The following is a 20,896-nucleotide window of genomic DNA, read 5'->3' on the forward strand; positions in this document are numbered from 1 at the left end:
GTTTTGAGTCATGTAGATTTATTCTAGAAATAGAAAGGTTTGTAATGGAAGGGAATTTACGATGAGGTTATTGCTACCAGAAATTATACAAAATTTATTCTTAAGGACTTCTGACTTATTGATCAATGGAGATATTGCAAGTTTATGAAAGAAGATATACTATAATCACCATATATTTAGGGTCTGCCAGATACCCAGTAAGACCCTACCTGGTAGGTAGAACTATAAATAAGAAGCTCGATGTCTTTCATAAACCATATGATAAATCCTCATAATGCAAATAAAAGCCTCAAAATATCCTTGAGAATTCAACAAACTGTAACTACAACATTTCAGACAAAAAAATTTGCCACAATTGTTTGAGAATAATATTGATTCATGAAACTTTAAAAGAATGGTGTTTTTAATAGTTGTGGGAATGAAAAACTTTCAAGACATTGAACCCTATTGAAGAAATAAAAATCTTGTGAAGAGTGTGAGACAATATAATTCCTATTTTCTTGTCTGCTCCTAGAGTTACTTTGAAAATTTTTTCAGTGAACTCATAGAAGATGAGTTCTTATATCCCAGTACTTTAACAAATTAAAAAAAAGTTATTTTATGCACCAATATGAGTCTTTAGAAAATATTAAGTATGAAGGAATTATAGTAGGATTGCAACTTGTTTCAGGACTGTTTTTTTCTGATTAGTGGAAAGAAAAGGAAGAGATAAATAGAGATTATTATTACTGCATATTTCACCCACTACAAATTTATGATACATAATCTGAACTGAAGTTTTCTTCTGTTTAATAGTCATTATACTCAATCCTTATCAACTCCCTGCATTACTCCTGCGAGGGACTTTCCTAGCCCTCTCTTCTTTTGACCCCAGTGCTACACTTATATGTCTCAAACTTGTAGCAGATAACCCAGTTGCCAGCTTAGTTCCCCTCCTCCATTCCTCAAAATTTCTCATCATTATAATGCCCTCTCTTCCTTCCTCAACTAGATATTGAGGTATGATCTCTATTTTTCACTCCAACAATTACTTTTTAAATGACTTATTCTTTCTTTCACTCATGTGTCATAAATTTTTCTTCTTTCTCCTCTGATTTCTTGCTGTATGCCTAAAATATTTTCAAATGTGCTCCAACTCATTTCTTCTCTGGCTAAGTGCTTGAAAAAGTTTTTGCCATCTAATGTCTCCACTGTACCTGCTCTTGTGTGCTCCTTAGTTCCTTGTAATGCAAATTTGCTACTAATACTCTTGTGTAACTTTTCTTTCAAAGGTTGCCAATGATGTAATGACCAGAATTAAAGGACTATTTTTGGACTCATCTACTGTGAGCTCCATATAACGTTAGACCCTCATGATCATTCTCCTTTTATCTCCTTCCCCCATCCCTTTACCAATTTCTTTCACTGCCATGCATTCAAATACTACTTCTATGCAGTTGCCTTGCAAGTCTGAATTTCTAGCCCTAAACTTTTCTGATGTCTAAATCTCAATCTCTACTTGGAGATCTCTATTTAGCTGAAATCCTTACACTCAAACTTAAATAAAACCAAGCCATTCCCTATACACCTGATCATAGAATCGTACATCTAGACTTGGAAATGACTTCAGATGTCAGGGAACTGAGGCTAAGAGAGTAGTCTTTTAAGTGACTTGCTCAAGGGTCATACTGGCATCCAGAGTCACAGAAGGGTGGGAATCATTTCTCTGACATTAGAGGCAGGGCATTTTCATATACCAAGCTAGATTATTTCCATTTCATGCACTACTATTGACCAAGTCTCCCATGTTGAAAGCATTGCTGTCATTTTTGATGCTACCTCTTCTTTACCTCTTATGGCTTGTCAATTTTATCTTTGAAATATCTTTTACATCTATCTCTTCATTTCTCTTACACTGCTACCACCCTAAAATAGACTCTTTGTTTTCCACTTTGTGGTCTGGACTCTTCACAATTCTTTCTCCTTTCACTTTCCTCTTGCTTTAATCTGCCCTTCTCATAGATCCTGTAATAAGTGCCTTTATTCAGTCATCTGCTCATTTCACTTCTCTGCTCAAAACCTTGCGGTGGTTCTCTGTTGTAGGATCTAGTATCATGATTTAGAGATGAAAAGTACCTTCCTTGTCATCTAGGCATACCTTCTCATTTTTACGCAGAGATTAAGTGATCTCAAGATTATGCAAGAAATAGCCTAATTTACAGCTTCTGACCTCAAATCCAGTATTCTTTTCTCTGCATTATGTTCATACTCTTTTTTTGTTCTTTGAACATGCAATGTCTTTGTTCATGCTATATCTTGAATTTCCTTCCTCCTCTTTACCTGTTCTTTAAAGTTCAACTCCAATGCTTTTCATGAAGCTTTTCTTAATTCTCCTTGTCTTCCTTAGCCCTAACAGCACTTAATTTTGTAAGTCTCTAATGTACTTTTCATGTGATATACATAATATTTTTCTATATTTATATCTCCTCAATTAGACTATAAGTTAAGTTCAATGAGGGCAAAGTGTCATACCTTAATCAAACCTTACCATTTTCTCCAGTTTAAAAAACAGTGATCAACACACAGTAGATTCTTAATATATACTTATTCAATCTGATTTTGAAGAATCTGGTCTTGATTGGAGATGGGGGATAAGGGGAGGAGAAGCCAAAAACAACTGCAAAAATATGAGTCTGAAGACCTGGCATAGTTGTCAAGAAATAATGAAATGTGTGAGTTGGAGAAAAAAGTTGACTTGGGAGAGATGAAGGTGAGTCTTGGTTTATTTGTATTGAGTGTAGGAAAAAAAGAAAAATATATGGAAATATGGGCTTGTTTAGAGTTTAGAGATAAAGGTAAAAGGGTGGTGGTAGTCAAAGGGTAAATTATGAAAAACTGAGACTTGGGGGGACACTATAGTTAAAAGGTAGGATGAGGAAGATTACTCAAGGGTAGAGAAGGATCAATAAGATAAGAAATCAGCATAGTGTCAAAAAACCCAGAAAAAGAATTTGGAGAACAAGGGGACTAATTATTTTTATCAAAAAATGGCAAACCCCCTTCCCCGCCCCCCCCCCCCCGAATATGAGGAGTAAAAGACTAATGTACATAGATAAAAAGTATTGTAGTAGGTTATGAGGTACAAGAAGACATTGTTGGGAGGTAAACAAGGAAAAGAAGTTGGAGGAAATATAGACAAGAATTATGGACTCCACCTGGAATGAGTTTGATTAGGAAAGGAGGGAAATAGCTGGAAGAGGAATAAGTTCTAGGGAAAATTTTCCATGTTTGAAGGGAGAAGGGAAGGAGCCAGTGTAGAGATAGAGATTGAAAATGATGAGAGTGTATGGGTTTGAAAGCAAATCACTTAGGAGATGGGAAGAAGAAGTTGGGTGTGTTTTGTTGGCCTGTTCACACAAACTGGTTAGCATCGGGTTGTGGTGGGAACCCTTTTGATGTTCTATTCTTCCTCACTTTGAAATCTATAAACCTTATAAAGATTATATTGTATATATTATAAGAAATAATAGCTAGCACTTATATAGCACTTCAAGGTTTCCAAAGCACTTTAAAAATACTATCTCATTTTTATCTTTACAATAACCCTTGGAAATTGGTACTATTGTTATTCCCATTTTATAGATAAGAAAATTAAAGCTAAGAATGACTATGTGAGTTACCCAGGGTCACACCCAGGCTCTGAGGATGCATCTAGATCCAGGGTACTACCCACTGTTTTACCTAATGCTTCTCATATTATGGCTTATGTGGTATTCACCAAATAGCCAACACAAAGAGGGCAACATTATACATGTTTAAATGTATAAGGTAATAAGAATTTCAGATTCTCATTCTAAGTTTACCTTTTAGTTTTCTGACCTGTAGTATTCGAAGTATGTGGAGAATGATATCAATAAAACACATCTAATTTAATTCAACTTAATTCTCCCTAAAATTTGTATGACTTTTGTATGACATTTTGTATTTACTTAAATGTAAAGTCTTGGTATAGCTATGTTTTATTACTTTATTTTTATACATTCTTCTCTATGCTTTAAATGTTACTTTATACTTCTACTTTCTAAAAATATAATAAAAAACAACATTTTGTACAAATAATTCAATTGGACCTTATATATAATAATGCATAGAGGAACATATCTAATGTGAGTTTACAAGTGAAGATGTATAGAACTCTTTTTAGAGATGGAAATAGATTCATGGTGATTCTACTGCGATAACTGCAGATCAAATTGAGTAGAAATTTGAGTCATGTGGGCCACTCACATTGATAACATTGCTTCTATTGTTCACATTGGTCTTTCATTTATATGATTAGATTTAATACTTGAACTATAGTGCACATTCAACTTCAGTTTGAATTTTTTATTCATGGGAAGGAATTTTTTATTGTATAAAATGCTATTGAATCATGTTGAATCTTATTTCTGTATTTTGTACAAAAGCAATTGATGCGATGCACAGTGGTGAATATTACTTTCTTTCAAACTTAATGTATGGAATTTAGAAATATGGTAGAATGAATTTCAGTATGGTTTTAAACAATATATAATGGATTTCATTATAAATCAAGGTTAAGAATTCAACTCAGTCACTGGCCTCTGCAGGATCATAATCATCATGTCATGTTCGATGGATTTTAAATTTTCACTTCTCTTTGAGACAGCATGAATCAACTCCAAGCAAAGATTTGCACACCAGCACGTTTCCCTTGACATTTGAAATGTGATTCCTTAAACTCACTTTCGGTACTTTGTAACTGGGAACAACCTTAACTTTTCAATCTTTATTGTTCTCATGGAAAATTTCTTTTCGAACTATTTATATACTTATAATTGTTTCTAAAATATTAATCTATCATTTTCTTTTTATTTAAGAGGAGAACCAACTGGGAAGGGGTGGGAGATAAAGAACATATATATTTAATTAGAAGTCTCCATCTTGCCAATTTAGATTTCTTGTCATTTTTTTTCTGAGTATAGTGGTACTATTTATTTTTTAACACTTTGTATTTTAACATTTGAAACGAATGCAGATTATCTGAATGTCTGAAAATCTATTTCATAATCCTGCAGATACTTCTTATTGGAGACTTTATGGATTCAGAAAATAGAGTATCTCCTAGGAAAATGGTCCCTTTTATTAATAAGTAGGAGTCATCTCTCCCTTTTCCTTTAGATTTTTTTCATCATTTTTGCAAGTGCTAGAAGGTTCTTTGATTTCTGTGAATGTTATTTCTGTCCCCAAGGAGTTTAAGAAATATTAATGCAAGTTATTATTATTGCCATATCTTTTGGAGAATGGAATGTCCCATCTTAGACTCAATCTTTGCCTTTATACATTCTTTGGCCACTCAGTGAACAGCTTTTATATACTAATATTTTTCTCCCAAATGAAGCACAATTAGGGGTCACCATTTACATAGGCTTCCAGAAGAGACACCATCATAAGTCATACTTAATTCGTAAAACTTACTCCTTGAGAATGATATTTCTTCCTCCATTCTTCTTCTTCTATGATGTACTTTACCTTTTCAGAAGTCCCAAATTCACAAAAATGTGAAAGGAAATGTGCTTTTCTTTCATAATTTGTATACAAGAATGATGTAGAAGAGGGTTTCTCAAACTGTATTTAGTGGGGATAATTTGCAAGGGGAGTCAGCTTTAGGTTTTTTTTTTTTTGTTTGCGAAATCACTGGTAGTTTTCTTATTTAGGTTTGTGTGAGGATATAATTTCTGAATTTAGTTGTATTCTGTCTTCTACACTGTCAGCAAATATTTATTAAGTGCTTATTGTGTGCTAGACTAAGGACTGGGAATACAAAAAAAATTGCAAAAGACAACCAGTAAACAGCATGTTTCTATCAATAGGAAAATGTAATGATGGAAGGAACAAGGAAAATCATCTTATAACCCTTTACAACTTCTATTCAATCTTAACTGCAGTAAAATGAGGTGAATAGATTGCTAAGGGTAACCCGAGTTCTAATCTTAAGTGTGATACTTACCAACTATATGAGCCTGGGAAAATCTTTCTCAGCTTTTGTTTATCAGTAAAATAGGCAAAACATAATTCATAGTACCTTACAGAGCTGTTGACAAACCCAAATGAGACAATATAAACAAAATGGTTCAGTGGATAGAGCCTGAGTCTGGAATCAGAAAGACTTGATTTCAAATCTGGCCTCAGACCCTTACTAGCTGTGTGACCTGGGCAAGTCACTTAATCTCTTTTTTGCTCTCATTTAGACAATAGGGTTTTTATGAGGTTTAGATGAGATAATATTTGTAAAGTACTTGTTAGCACGGTGCTAAGCACTTGGCAGATATTTAATAAATGTTTACTCCTTCATTAATATATGATAGATACTTGTATATTTTTAAAACTCTCCCTAAAAATTTTAAGTGCTTCAAAAGAAGTTATGGCTTACTCATTTTTTAATAATGGTAAGCCCAGTACATTACTTATATATACTAATATTTACTGAATTAAGATACTTCCAGTTGCCATAGGCAGGCATTATAAGCTACAAGATGCTTTTGTCTTGTTCTACTTTCTGTTGCTCATAATTACCTTTAATTAATTAATTATATTTATCTATTATATTATTGTATAATAGAAATTAACACCAATTAATTAATTATGCATTAAATTGTTTGTTTCCCATTAATTGAAATGAAGAAAGGTAAACTCTCAGCTTTTTCTCTGGGTATTTTCTCTGGCTGTCCCCCATGCCTGGAATGCTCTTCTTCCTCATCTCTGCCTCCTGGATTCCCTGACTTCCTTCAAGTTCCAGTTAAAATCCCATCTTCTACAGGAAAGTTTTCTAAATCCCTCTTAATTCTTCAGTCTTTCCTCTTTTAATTATTTCCTTTTTATCCTGTATATAGCTCATTGTACAAATAGTTTGCTTATTGTCTATTGCATTAGATAGTGAGCTCCTTCAAGGCAGGGACTGTCTTTTTATTTATAGTGTTTAGCACAGTGCCTGATATATAGTAAGCAATAAGTGTTTATTGACTGACTAAATTAATAAAACATTTCTCCTAGTACATTCATATTTAGAAATTTTTTTCCTGATAATAGAAATAGGATTCCAGTTTTACACTTTGAAAAACCAGTGGCTTGTTAAGCTATTGATCATAAGACAATTGAACAGTAACATTCATTGTTTCCTAAAGGATTTGAAAAAGACAGTAATTGTAAACATATGCAATTTTTAAAATTAAAAATGCCATATGATATCAATCATGTCTTATATAAACAGGTACATATATGTGTAAAATATATGTATATATTTTATATACTATCAAAGTTTAATGAGGCTATATAACTCATTATATATTAATTTCTCAAATTAGTTTTTCCTATTTTAAAAAATTCATTTTAAACAACTTGTTTAATTTCATATTATTAGTACCATCATCATTTAAAATTTATGAATTAAAATTTTTATTGATGCTATAAGGCTTTAGTAGACATATTTAGTGCTGTTCCCTAGAAGATCTCTATGATCTCCAAAAAGTTGCTTTTGCTTTTAGCTCACATGCACTCTAATCCTACAAAACAGTGCTTGGTGATAACGCAGCTACAAAAACTATATAAACTGGTCATTTGTATCAAAGTTTTCATGAGTATCTTAATATCTTTCTTTTATTTTAAAAATGTAAATCATGATACTGTATAAGTTAAATTCAAAAGAGAAGTGACTTTCAGGTGTTTCATATATGTAATGCCTAAAAGGTCTTTGCATTTTAGTGTTAGGAATTTGTGATGACTAAATGGAGAATTGACTTAGTGTATAGAACTTGTCCATAGAGTATTAATCCATCTTAGCATTTGGAATGTTAAAGTATAGGTACATACATTGCGTTGTGTGGGCATTTAAAGTATCACAATTCCTGAAGGTGAAATAACTGGAAGCACCAAGAATTCCTAGATAACATTTTTGTCACTGAGTGCAATAAGCATTTTTTTAAAAAAAGCTTAGCAAATTATAACAAAATATTTGTATAATGTTTAAGAGAATAATGATAGAATTTCAGGATGTGTCTGGGCCTTGTGGTTGTGTTGAGTAAAATTATGAAGGTGATATTCCATTTAGGAAATATAATTTAGCCCTTGTCATTTTTAGGAGAGAATTTGGAATTTCATGTCATAAGAACACCCCCTGGTCGAGGAAATGTTACAGTTAATTGGAAGATTATTGGCCAACATCTCGAGCATAACTTTGCTAATTTTAGTGGAGAAATCTTCTTTCTTGAGGTAAATTTCCATGAATATTTAGAGAAAAATATGATTTTCTCTTCTCCCTCCAAATATGTGTGACAGGAACAAAGAGAAGGAAATTCATAGATTTCGTTTTCATTACCATGGGGAAGATTTATTTCAGACAGGATTTCTAGAGTTCTTTTATGTGGGTCATTTTCTTCTTAAGGCTTCTACAGTCTAGTCTTAATGAAATGAAATCACATAGGCTTGACTGATCCTCTTGTTCCCCCCAAACTATAACATAGTAAGTTGTTTTGGAACTGCAAGATAAGTTTTTGCTTTTTTTTCCTTTGAATTTCAAAACTTGAAGGAGTTATGATAATCATTTCCACAGAAATATATAATAGGTGTAATGCCTATGTGACATCTAGCATAATTTTTTGGCCCATTCTTAACTTTGTGCTCATGTCTTCCTAATATCTTTTCAGACTTTTCAAATAAAAGCATCCATTTACAAGAAGGCATTAAATTTGGGATAAAAATGTAACATATTTTAATTGTGACTTGTTACATTTCATGTCTTCCCCACTTCTGTGGAATGGCAAAAATGACCAAAAATCACAACAGTCAATGTTGGAGGGGTTGTGGAATGATAAGCATAATAGTACATTGTTGGTAGACTGTGAAATGGTTCAATCATTTTAGAAAGCAGTTTGGAATTATACAAATAAAGTGATTAAAAATATCCATTTCCTTTGAACCAGAGACTTCATTACTGGACTTACATGTCAGAGAAACCATAGATAAGAAGAAAGGACCTATAAATACACCAAAATATTTATATTAGCATTATAGGGGATAGCAAAGCATTGGAAACAAAGTAGATGCCCATCAATTAAAGAATGGCCACCCAAATTGTGGTAACCAAATGTAATCAAATACTATCACATTGTAACATTGTAAGAAATGATGTGTGGTGATTACAGAGAAACATGAAATAAACTATATAAACTGATACATACTGAAGTGAGTAGAGTCAAGAAAACCATGCACACAGTAATTCTAAGAATGTAAATAGAATGAGCAAATATACACCAAAACATAAAAATTATATATAACAAAATTATAAAGATCAAGCCAGGACTATAATGAAGAGATTTGAGAAGAAAACCCCAAACCACTTTGTCATGGAGGTGGGAGATCCATGGGTGTTATTTATTGCACATGTTTTCAGCCTTTTTTCAATTTGTCGATATTGCTTCCTCTCTAAAAAATACTATTTGTTATATGGAATAGCTCTTGGGGAGGGGTGCTATGATTATTCAAGAAATAGAGGACATCAACAAAAAATAAAAAACGAAGCCACAAAGATGGTTAGTATAGCCATAGGGGAGTAGATTTACATACTTTTTCCAGGAGCTATGACAGAGTTGATTTAATTATGTATCCAGAACTAGATCCTTAAAAGGATTCCTTTATTGGGGATCTGGGGCAGGGAGGGAACCATCAAAGTATTTTAACCTAGTGGCAAGACTAAAAGTGAGAAGATGGCTATTGGGTGAAATGAAGCAGAATTAGAATTTATTCTAGATATAGCAGATGACTGTGGTATATTCAGTTAGAACATTAGGAGTCCAAGGGTGGAGAGTCTAAGGACAGAACAGCATTATGGTTTCATATGTCATATCTCCTTAATTAAATTTCAACCTCCAAGAAGGCAAATATTATATCTTTGTGTTTCTAGAACCTAGAACTGTATAGACTCTATACATAGTAGGCACAGGGCCAGTTTTCAATGGTGATTATGATAATTTATCAATCTTTTCTTTGTATGGAATAGGGATCACTGAACCAAACTTTTTTGGTGCATTTGTTGGATGATGATATTCCTGAGGAAAAAGAAGAATATCAAATAATTCTGTACAATGTCAGAACACGAGGTAATGCAGACTCCAATCAAATGATTATTCTTGTAATTTAATAGTCTCTTATAAAAAATAGCAATGGTCATCATCCCTGTCAGCAAAAAGCAAGTATTATCATCAATTGTTTAGATTATTCTTTTAAACTTTCTGTTTTTATAGACTGGAGGGAGGCATGGAACCTTTTGGTAGAAAGAATCCAGAACAATTTGAAAATATTTGCCAATCTCAAATTCACAAAAGCTTAATGCTATTTGTTTCTCTGAAAATGAAGCAGTCCTATTCCTACTATCTAAGTCACAAGATTTTTCATGAAGTTGCTTCTATATTAGTCCAATTACCTCAAAATTGAATATAAAAGCTTCTTTTTTTTTCATTTAGAGGATTGCTGCTGCTTAACCCTTGAATTCTGTTGTATAGTCTGCAATTGTATTGTATGTTGTGATAATAGAAAGACCTAGTGAAAAATTCATGTTTAACTATGTGAGAAATGGGGCTTCCATTGTCTAATCCATAGAATTCTATGAGAAGGAATGTAGAAGAATGAAGAATGTTGAATGTAGAAGAGAAGAAAATTATTCTCTTTTTTAAAAAATAATTTCTAGCCACTTAAGCATAAAGATCAGAATGGAAGAAAGATGTCAAGAACTTGGGAAATGATGCTAGTTCATTAGCAAACCTTCTTATGTTATCTGTTAATTTTTCCAGGAGTCTCTTCAACAGGAATGGCTATAATTGACAGTCAAGGATATGAAGCTGTATTGACAGTAGAGGCGAGCGATGAACCACATGGTGTTTTAAATTTTGCTCCTTCCTCAAGATTTGTTTTGGTCCAAGAAGCAAACCTAACTATCCAGCTTTTCATCAACAGAGAATTTGGATCCCTAGGTTTGTGTTACCTCAAAAAGCATGAGATTTCTTGGCCTGTTTATAATATTTAATTCAGCATTCATTTGAACAATTTATTAAGTGAAATGTATCTTGCTGAATTCTAGGAAAGGTACAGAGTTAAGTAAGACTTGGTCTCTACCCTTAAAAAATTTATAATATCATAGAGGAAGAGATAAGATGTAAACATAGGAAAATAAAATAATAAAAATTAGAATGAGCCAAGTGCAGAAAGAAACATAAAAATATAGAAACCAAAAGAATACAAAGTTCAAGGAAGTAGTAGTTAACAATGCCAAACACCATTAAGAGCTATAGGATAATTGAATATTTAAAAATGAATACTCTTTATAAAGGTAGCATGGCATAGCGTAAAGAACTGCTCTTGAGTTTGAGGACCAGGGTCCAAATCCTGCATTTAATTTCAAGCATGCTTCAATCTTGGGCAAGCCATAAACAAAGGAGTGGAACTCTATGACCTCTGAGATTGCTTCCAATTCTAGGGCTATGATCCTATGAATAAGTTCAATATAACAAACATTTATTAAATACCTATGGTGCATAAGCACGGTTAGGGTTTTTGTGTATTTGTTTGGTCCAGACTTGTATTTTCATTGTTGATGGGGACTTATGGAGAAGAAATTTCCTCTTTTGTTTGTTCTGCAACTTACAGTATTAGAGGATTGCTTAATGGACTGAAGCTAAGTAATTTATTCCTAGGATTAGCCAGTATGTGCCAGAAGCAAGACTGAGAAGCCGGCTTGTTCTCTACTCACTTCCTTATATGAACTTTAGAAATTTATATATTTAAAAATACAGAGAATTTGACCAAAGTAAAGCTCAAACTGAAAAGATATAGGCGTCTGAGTATTAGGGCAAAGACGATCATATGATAGTAATTTAAAATCTTTAATAATGAAAATTTATTTTCTCCATCCATACACCTAGGCATTATTAATGTCACTTATGCTACCGTTCCTGGGATGCTTAGTCTAAAGAATCAGACAGATGGAAACTTAGCAGAACCTGGAGTTGATTTTATATCAGTGGTTGGCTACCTGATATTAAGGGAAGGGGAAACATCAGCTGCCATCAATATTACTATTCTAGAGGTAAAATTCTTTACGATAATGCTATATTTTGATAAGCAATTTAGAATTACGAAGTTTATGGAAAATTAGAACTATTGTTAGCAAGAAATATCTGGCTACATTTACTCATTTAGCAAATAAAGTTACATATATATATATATACACACACACACATATATGTGCATATATATGTATATTTCTAGCTTTCTTCTTCTTTCATGCTTTCTTTTTCCATAATCTACTAGGTTATTCATTGATTTCATGCAAAATTTGAAACTTGTATTAATGTCAATTCCAGAGGCCTTGTTAAATTACTTTACTTCTTACATTTCTTTGTTTTGTTTATTTTTAGTTTGATTACTGAACACTTCCATGAGAAGTGGGCAATGGCTTTTAAAAAGATGTGGTCCATCTGGATTCTAAGGAGTCTCATTTGATTCATTAGAAAACCTTACAAAATATAGGAAAGAGTATATGTTTAGAATAGAGTACCATTGGAAGCTTATTATATAAATTTGATACTTGATCCATGTTGCATGATGGGACATCTTAAGCTGATTTCATTTTCATATAAAAGGAATTCCAAACATGGGGAATCATAATCTGCAATTGAGTTTATTTGTTGAGAAAAAAAGCTTGAATATTATCATTTCCTAATTATAGACTGTTTCAGCATTATGTTTATCAAATCATGATTATATTATCAATTCAAATAAGTTCATATGTATAAAACGATGTGAAAACCTTGAAGTGACATATTATCGATATTATATTTAAGAATATTCAATTTATAAAATGATAAATGAAAAGTATCAAAGATCAGAAACCACTGGTAATTCTTTTACTGAATTGACATTTTAACATTATAATATAGTTTTATTATCATATATTTGATAACTATAAGATATAACATTTTTATATATTCTTTTTCTGCATGTGAAATGGCATTTGCTAAGATTTACAGCATGTCTTACAAGTCTCTAAGGATTTGTCCAGATGGAGTCTAAACTTTTTCCTTTTGCTTCCCAAGTCCTGGCTGTTGGAACAATAAATCTGCTTTCACTACTTTCTCTGAATTGTATTGACCTCTTTTTGCTTCTGAATTACTGATTAAAACATAGAAGTCTTCTGATAGAAAACATTTGGTAGTGGAGATGAAGGAATTACTTCTGTTTTTCATCCATTATTCAATAACTTATCTAGGTCCATAGCATTGGTTAAGAGGTGGAGATTATTACAATTCTGAATTTTTTCCCTATAGATATATTCATATTTGTCTTTGTTTGCCCATTCTAGCACAGAGTTTTGCAAATAGTAGGCACTTAATAAATGATGTTGAATTAAATTAAGTCAAAACCAAGCAAAATGAGAAATATGTTTTTACTTTGTGGGTCTCTTATTTGATTTTAATTGTACCTGACCTTATGTCTCCCATTTCCCTTGTGTGTGAACCAGAGCTCATTTCCATCAGGGATATGTGGTGGATATTTAGCATGGCTCTGGTGCATAGATATTTAGAATGATGTGTTTTCCCAGTCTTTCATTCCCATTAAAACTTTTTATGAACATCCTAACTTAGAGATATTTTTGATAATACTTATTTGACCTGATTGGCATCTATCAACCAGGATTAACATGAATACTTTTGGACATAAGAATGAAGCAAATGTCTTTTCCATCTCATGCTTGTAACTTTAGATTTCCCTTAAGATTATTTTAATATGAACATCAGCAAGACAATTTATAAAACAGCCTGTGACAGGCAAAACTACTTTGAGAGGATAATGAGAAGACTAATGTGTATGCTTTTTGCAGGATGACATACCCGAACTAGAAGAATACTTTCTGGTCAATTTAACATCAGTTGAACTTATCATGGCTCCTCAGACTTCATTCCCTCCGAGACTAGGTATAATTTTCTTACTCTTAACTTAGCATTATACAAATTAATTTATTTTCTGTTGGTCACTAGAGTTTGTTGTAATGCATTGTGTGATGTCAAGAACAAACAAAAAAGAAATAATCCTTTAGGCTTCGATAAGTTAGTTTTTTCTTTAATTTTATGATTTTCTAATACTGGATAGTATAATAAACATTTTAATTTTATGAAGTTCTTGACCTGTCAATCATTTTATGCATAATTTTCATATTTGTCTATCTACCAATGTAAATTTGTTTTTCTCAAGCAATAATCAGAGCTTTAGTTTGCATATGGCAGTTGATGTCTTATTACCAATTTAAATTCAGTTAATTCATTTTCTTTTTAGCTCTTGTAGAGCAAATGATCATAATTCACTATCTTTTTTTGTCAAACAGTGATCTTTTTATAATCTCTGCTTCTTTTTTTTTAAACCTTTCTCCCTTATCTTTCCTCTGCATGCCTTTAGAAATGATTCACTTAATTCATTACAGACTGAAAGGTAAATCTTTATGCATATTTATATAGATTAAGATTTGTTTAAAATATAAGTGATTACAGAATGACAAATTCCTGTTAAATATTTAGAAGCTTGAAAACATGCAACTGAACTCAGCCTAGCTAACAAGAGTCCTTTGGACATTAACTCTTCTGAAGTATAGTAGAATTAGGAAGAGAATGTGATTACAGAAAATGTAAATGTAAAAGGGAAATAATCACAGTAGACTGACACTAACAGGAGCCCCCAGTTAAGGCCACTCTTCTCTCCTTGACTGGAAAACAAGGTGAGCTCTTTTAGCAGAGAGAGAGAGAGAAACCAGATACAAAGGATGACTAAATAAATGCCTAGAAAAGAGAAAGCACTATTTCTAGATCAGAGGTAGAATTTCTAGGTTCTTTCAGTATCTGTTTGGAAATAATTATTTTCAGCTTATTGTAGTTTAATGGCTACAAAGATCTAATATATATATATGTATATGTATATATACATATATATATATATATATATTTTACAAATGGGAAGGTATTCTCTCTCCTCCAAAGGATCCCATTTCATCCAATTATTTTCAGATTCTATTCTGAATTATTATTGCTCATTCTAGCTAAGAACTATTTTCACAGGATTATTCCATACTAATGTCAAGGATTAAGAATCTCTATTGAGGGGGGTTTCTCTATCCTTGGACTTTATTTTTTTTTTTTACCCAAAAAGGTAATAATGTAATGATTGCTGAAGTTGCAGCCCAGAGAATATGATTTCCTATGTCAGTCTGCTATGGAGTCTCTTAAAGTTCAAACTCTTTTAGTAGTTGAGAATAGAGATTAAGAATAGAGATTAATCATATAATAAACATTTCAGAGTTAATAATGTTTATATAATTAATTTCAATGTCCACAAAGTATTTTCTCCATAACAGTCTTATGAGGTAGTAAAGACAGATACAACTGTCTCCATTTTACAGATAAGGAAACTGAGGCCCAGGGAAGTAAAGAGATAGGACCCTGATCACATACCTGATACTGGAACCAATGTTTGTACCTAGGTTTTCTGACCAAATTCAGAGCACTTTCCACCATAACCATACCACTTGAACCACTTTCTTTCTATCTTCTATTACCAGTTAACTGGTAATGATATAAATTTTTAGCAATTAGAGATCTTTGGGGAATGAGTTGTTCTGGATAGCAAAATTTTCCCAACAGTTGCTTATATATCCATTTACGAATGAAAGCATCATTTTAACCATATGGAGGAATGTATTTCTTAAATGTGTTACAGACCTCACTTCCTTCTTTAATGTAATAAACTCTACACAAAAACTTATTATTATGAACATCATATAGTGTATCTGTTGCTTAATAGAAAGCAGCCTATAGTGAGGGTTTGTTGTTCATTCCCATGCTGCATAGATTCATATTACTCTGCTTTTTAAATTCCAATATGTGCTTTTTTGGAGTTTTCCATTTTTTCCTTATATATCGGTCTTTCAACTCTTTTCTGTCATTCTATCTAATCTAAGCACAGGTTTGGAAACTAGATAACTAAGCACATTAGAAGCACATATACAATTAGAATAAAGAGGCTCCACGTGAGAGATTTTCCTATAAATAAAATATATGAATGTAAGCACATTGCCATTATAATACCAATTTTGGCTTCTAAATGGATTTTTTATATTTCTTAGCTCTTAGCAATATTTTGAGAGGAGGTAACTATATTTTTAAAAATACTTATTATGTTTCATAATAAGTTGTATTACCTATTCTTAGTTGAAAAGTCAGAAGAGTTTATTTTTAGAAAATCTTTCTCATTCAAAATAAAACAAAACAAAACCCCAAAACAAACTAAATTGTGTTGCTTTTTTCTTCCACGTGGTTCTCCAATTGTTATAAAAAAATAAGGGTTCCCCAACTCTTCATATTTTCTACATCCTGCTCCTTAATTTTCATAAAATCATAGCACTTGGAGCTGAAAGTGACCCTACAGGCAATTTTGTTCAGATTTCTCATTTCATAGATGAGGAAATAGAAGTCCCAGAAAGATCATCATCAAGCTGTAAGGGACTTCAGAGGCAATCTAGTGCAACTTTCTTATTTTACAATGGAGGAAACAGAAACCCAGTCCAATTAAGTGACTTGTCTAAGATCATGTAGGAAATAAGTGTCAGAGACAGGATTTTTCCATGGTCCTCTGACTCTGCAGCCAATCTTCTTTGCATTATTGAAGTTTTCAGGTCTGGAATTTGAATTTCAAATCCAGGCATTTCACAGGATCACGTGCTGACTGTTGTCAAAATTTATATCTTGAGTTCTAGGTAGTGTGTTGTTTGAAACAGTGATCTAATTCTTTGTAATATTTTGAGACAGTAGAAATCAGAACTGTATATTGCAAAATACAGTGAGTACACATGGGGTTTGTGGTGGGGTGAACAGAATAGACTTGGAGGCAGGAAGATCTGAGTTTGAATCTCACTTTGATACTGTGCAAGTCAGTCAACTTTAATTTCTTAATCTTGAAGATGATAAACAGCACTTACCTGACAGGGTTGCATTGAGAATAAAATGAGGTATTTATAAGTGCTTTGTAAATCTCATAAAAAAACATGTAAGTGTTAGTTATTGTTATTCTTGTCATCATCCTACTACTGGTATTTGTTTTCCTTTTTAGATTCAGAAGGCTTAACAGCACAGATTATCATTGATGCTAATGATGGAGCCAGAGGGAAGATTGAATGGCAAAATACCAGGTAATTCCTTTAACTGAATTGCAGTATTTATATGCATTTAATTGTTTTATGAATATATGTGATTTTATACAAATAAATTAGCTTCTTAACTTTATCATTAATAGCACACTTGAAAGAAAATGCATGTGTTCTCCTTTTTTATTTTTAGGCTTGAAGTAAGGGAATCTCAAGGAAGTTTAACATTGGAGGCACACAGGGGTGGAGGGTCACTTGGCCATGTGTCCTTGTTTGTGTATGCACAGAATTTGGAAGCACAACTGGGAATGGATTATAACTTTACTCCAATGGTAGGAATCAAGATCATTAATGGTTTACTTTTGAAAACTGCACTGAGGTCATGACAGTGTAAGCCCAGTAGGGAGAAAATCTTAAAATCAAATCTGAGTATTAATTTAATTTTAATTATAATAATTTCTCTTATAAAATGAGCCTAATATAATTCTATTTTTTTAAAGTTGTATTTTGAAACAGGTTATTTTATATTCTGTTCATCCTAAACCAGTTTGCTTATCAGTGAAAAAAAGTATTTTTGCATAAGATTAAGTGCTATAGTGAAGAAAATCATTTGAATACTTTGACCTCCTTCCCTGACCCTACTCAACACACATTTGAGTGAAAAACTTTCTGTGAGAGGAGCTTTGGGGAACTTATAGCTTACTAGGACTGGAGTGATGGGTAGAAGTTTTAAGAAGGCCAGCCTTTGCCATAAGTAAAAAAGCTTTCCTAATACTCAGAGCCATACACAAATGGGATTGGCTGCATCTAGAGAGTCTATGTTTCCCCTATTGTACTCTATATATGCATGCTGCACTAGCTGGCCTCAGAGTCCTGCATCAGTGCATGGAGGTAGGGGATAAAAGGATGACATTAAGGGAATATTGGCTGAAATAAAAATAGATAAATAGAAATAGTGTAAAATCACCCTAAAAAAGGTAGTTCTGAGTCAGATTGAAGAAAGCCAGAAATGTGGTTAATGAGTCTATATTTTATTATACAGGTTCTAGAGTAGTTGAACATAAAGAGGGCATAGGAGTGACATTTTCAGTCTTTAGATTAAAACATTATTGAGTTAAGAGAGGAGAGAGACTAGAGACAAGGAATCTAGTTAGAAAGCTATATTATCTTGGTCAAGTGAGAATTATTGAATCCTGAACTATATAGCAAATGTTGATTTTAGTGGAGAGGAAGATACAGTAAAAGTTGTGATATTTGTAACTTCAGAAAATGATAGCAAAGAAAAAAATCATCCTTATTTTCAAGGTTTCTCAAATTTTTGCCATAGAGATTTGTCATGCTTTATTTTTTTTAAGTGTTTGAAAGTTTTAAATTTGAAAGTAGGGCTTTAGATAGGCAATACTGACCAAAAAAAAAGTTAATGACAGTAATTGGAGGGGCTGTTGTGAAACAGGCACACTGATGCTTTTGAAAGAGCTGTAAACTGGTCCCACCATTAGAAATTTGAAATTATATTCCTGAAACTGTTAAACTGTTAATCTTCCTTGACTCAGCAGTACTATCTTGAGGTCTATATACCCCAAAGAAATTACAGAAAGAAGAAAAGACCCTTATATGAATGACCTCCCTTGTAGCTTTTGAGCCTTTTTCAATCTATTAATTCTTGCCTGACTTTTCCAGCTAGGATCTTCCTTCTTCCTTCTTCCAGAGGTCTTAATCCATTCTGTGCCTCAAGTTATTTACCATGAAATTATGTTAACCTGAGATTTTCTCCACTATTTGTGCTTCAGTTACTTCTATGGAGGCTTCCAAAATAGCTGAATGCTTTTGAGGGTAACTGATGCGCTTTTCTGACATCTTCTGAAAGCAGATAAAGACCCTTACATCAATAAGGACCATTCCAACTTATTTATCAAGGACTCATCTGAACTTATAGAACTTTGCACTTCTTATGTAGTTAAATTCTACATTGTATTGTATTTTTCTGTGTACACATTCTATAAGCCCTAGTAGATTGTACATTCCATGAGGTTTGGTACTGCATCCTATTTATCATCTTAATGCCTTGAACTTCCCTAAGCAGGTAATGAATCAGAAAAAAAAAAGGTTACTAAAGGTTTCATTTTTTCCAATAGATGATTTTAATATAATATTTTCATGTGGATTTGTAAGAAATGTGTTATGTAAATGCTTTTAGCCAAGAAGTGATATTACAATTAATTTTAAAATAAAATTCATAACAAGTGATAGCAGTCTTAACAAAGAATGCTTATTATTAAATGTTGGTTATGACTTTCTTGATTATGCTATCTTTGAAGTTCAGTTTTAAAATATTAATAAGAATATTAGCTAGCATTTTAAGGATTTCAAACACTTAACTAATACTATCTCATTGGAGCCTCACAAAAATCTTGGGTATATAGGGTGTTGTTTTTTTTTATTCCCATTTTACAGATAAGGAAACTGAGGCACCAAGGGATTAGGTAATTTATTCAGAGCCACACAGCTAGTTTGTATCTAAGGTTGGATTTGAAATCAAGATTTGACCAAATAAATTATTTTGAGAATTCAGAAGGTAGGGTTGTCATTAGATGCTATGCCTTATAAAGAAGACTTGTTCTGAACCAAATATTAGATGTAGCTTAAGACTTCCTTCCATGAAGTCCAGAATCATTAAGTGAACACTCAGTTGCAAGCCATCTTAATGTGTTTTTTCTGACCAAGCATTTTATGTCAAATATTGATTCTTTTGATTTTAATACTGTCTCTATTTTTGTGAGCAGATTCTTCATTTTGCCAATGGAGAAAGATATAAAAATGTTGAGATCACAATTTTTGATGATGAAATTCCTGAAGGAGATGAGAATTTTCTGGTGATTTTAACTAACCCCTCTCCTGGACTTGAGCTGGGAGAAAATACAACAGGTAACAAAATCTTATTTTCTCATAAAAATTCCCCTCATGTTCTTGCTAACATTTATTTTAAACTAAAGCAAGAATGGGATGGTGAAAAAGGTTAGGCAAAACTAGAGGATTTGGTCTACTTTTGTATTCTGTCTAGAGTGAAAAATACTTAAGTAAGACTTCACAGTGCAAAATATATACTCTTGTACTTGGATCAGTATGAGCCAATGTACTTGAGAGAAATAGGGAGAGAAGAGTGCCAAAAAAAATGGAAAGTTATTAAAAAGGTTCGATTGCATTTAGAATTTCCTTTATTTTTCAAGTTTTATTTATGAAGTTAGTTGCTTGAATGAATTAACATTTATTAAGAGATTACTGTGTACAAAGCCTGGGGCTACAAATAGAAAATTGAGATAGTCCCTACTCTAAAGGAGCTTACATTCTAGGAGCAGTAGGTAACAAATAGAGGGCTTTAAGTTAACTGGGAAAGTCTAGGTGTCCTTAAGGTACAGTGGCAAAGTAGGTGGTAATGAATAATCTTTAACTTCTTTTCCATTTTTTGTTGTTTTTGCTCAGTCATTCTGTAGTGTCCGAGTCTTTGTGACTCCATGAACCATTTTATCCATGGGAATTTTCTTGGCAAAGATACCAAAGGGTTTTGCCATTTTCTTCTCCAGTGGATTAAGGCAAACAGAGGACAAGTAGCTTTTCCAGAATCAGAAAGCTACTAAATGTGTAAGGCCAGATTTGAATTTAGTT

General features: G+C 32.5%; 1 protein-coding gene across 1 annotated transcript in view; it reads left to right on the forward strand.

Moving 5' to 3' along the window:
• Positions 1-20,896, forward strand: part of ADGRV1 (adhesion G protein-coupled receptor V1) — a 778,411-nt gene that overhangs the window by 159,969 nt on the left and 597,546 nt on the right. The window contains exons 35-42 of the mRNA XM_001366741.4: positions 8,135-8,265; positions 10,052-10,151; positions 10,842-11,021; positions 11,970-12,133; positions 13,928-14,021; positions 17,200-17,278; positions 17,427-17,565; positions 20,017-20,158. Coding sequence (XP_001366778.3) covers positions 8,135-8,265; positions 10,052-10,151; positions 10,842-11,021; positions 11,970-12,133; positions 13,928-14,021; positions 17,200-17,278; positions 17,427-17,565; positions 20,017-20,158 — 1,029 coding nt within the window. The remainder of the gene's footprint in view (positions 1-8,134; positions 8,266-10,051; positions 10,152-10,841; positions 11,022-11,969; positions 12,134-13,927; positions 14,022-17,199; positions 17,279-17,426; positions 17,566-20,016; positions 20,159-20,896) is intronic.

This window comes from Monodelphis domestica, chromosome 3 (genome assembly GCF_027887165.1).
Source record: "Monodelphis domestica isolate mMonDom1 chromosome 3, mMonDom1.pri, whole genome shotgun sequence".
NCBI lineage: Eukaryota > Metazoa > Chordata > Mammalia > Didelphimorphia > Didelphidae > Monodelphis > Monodelphis domestica.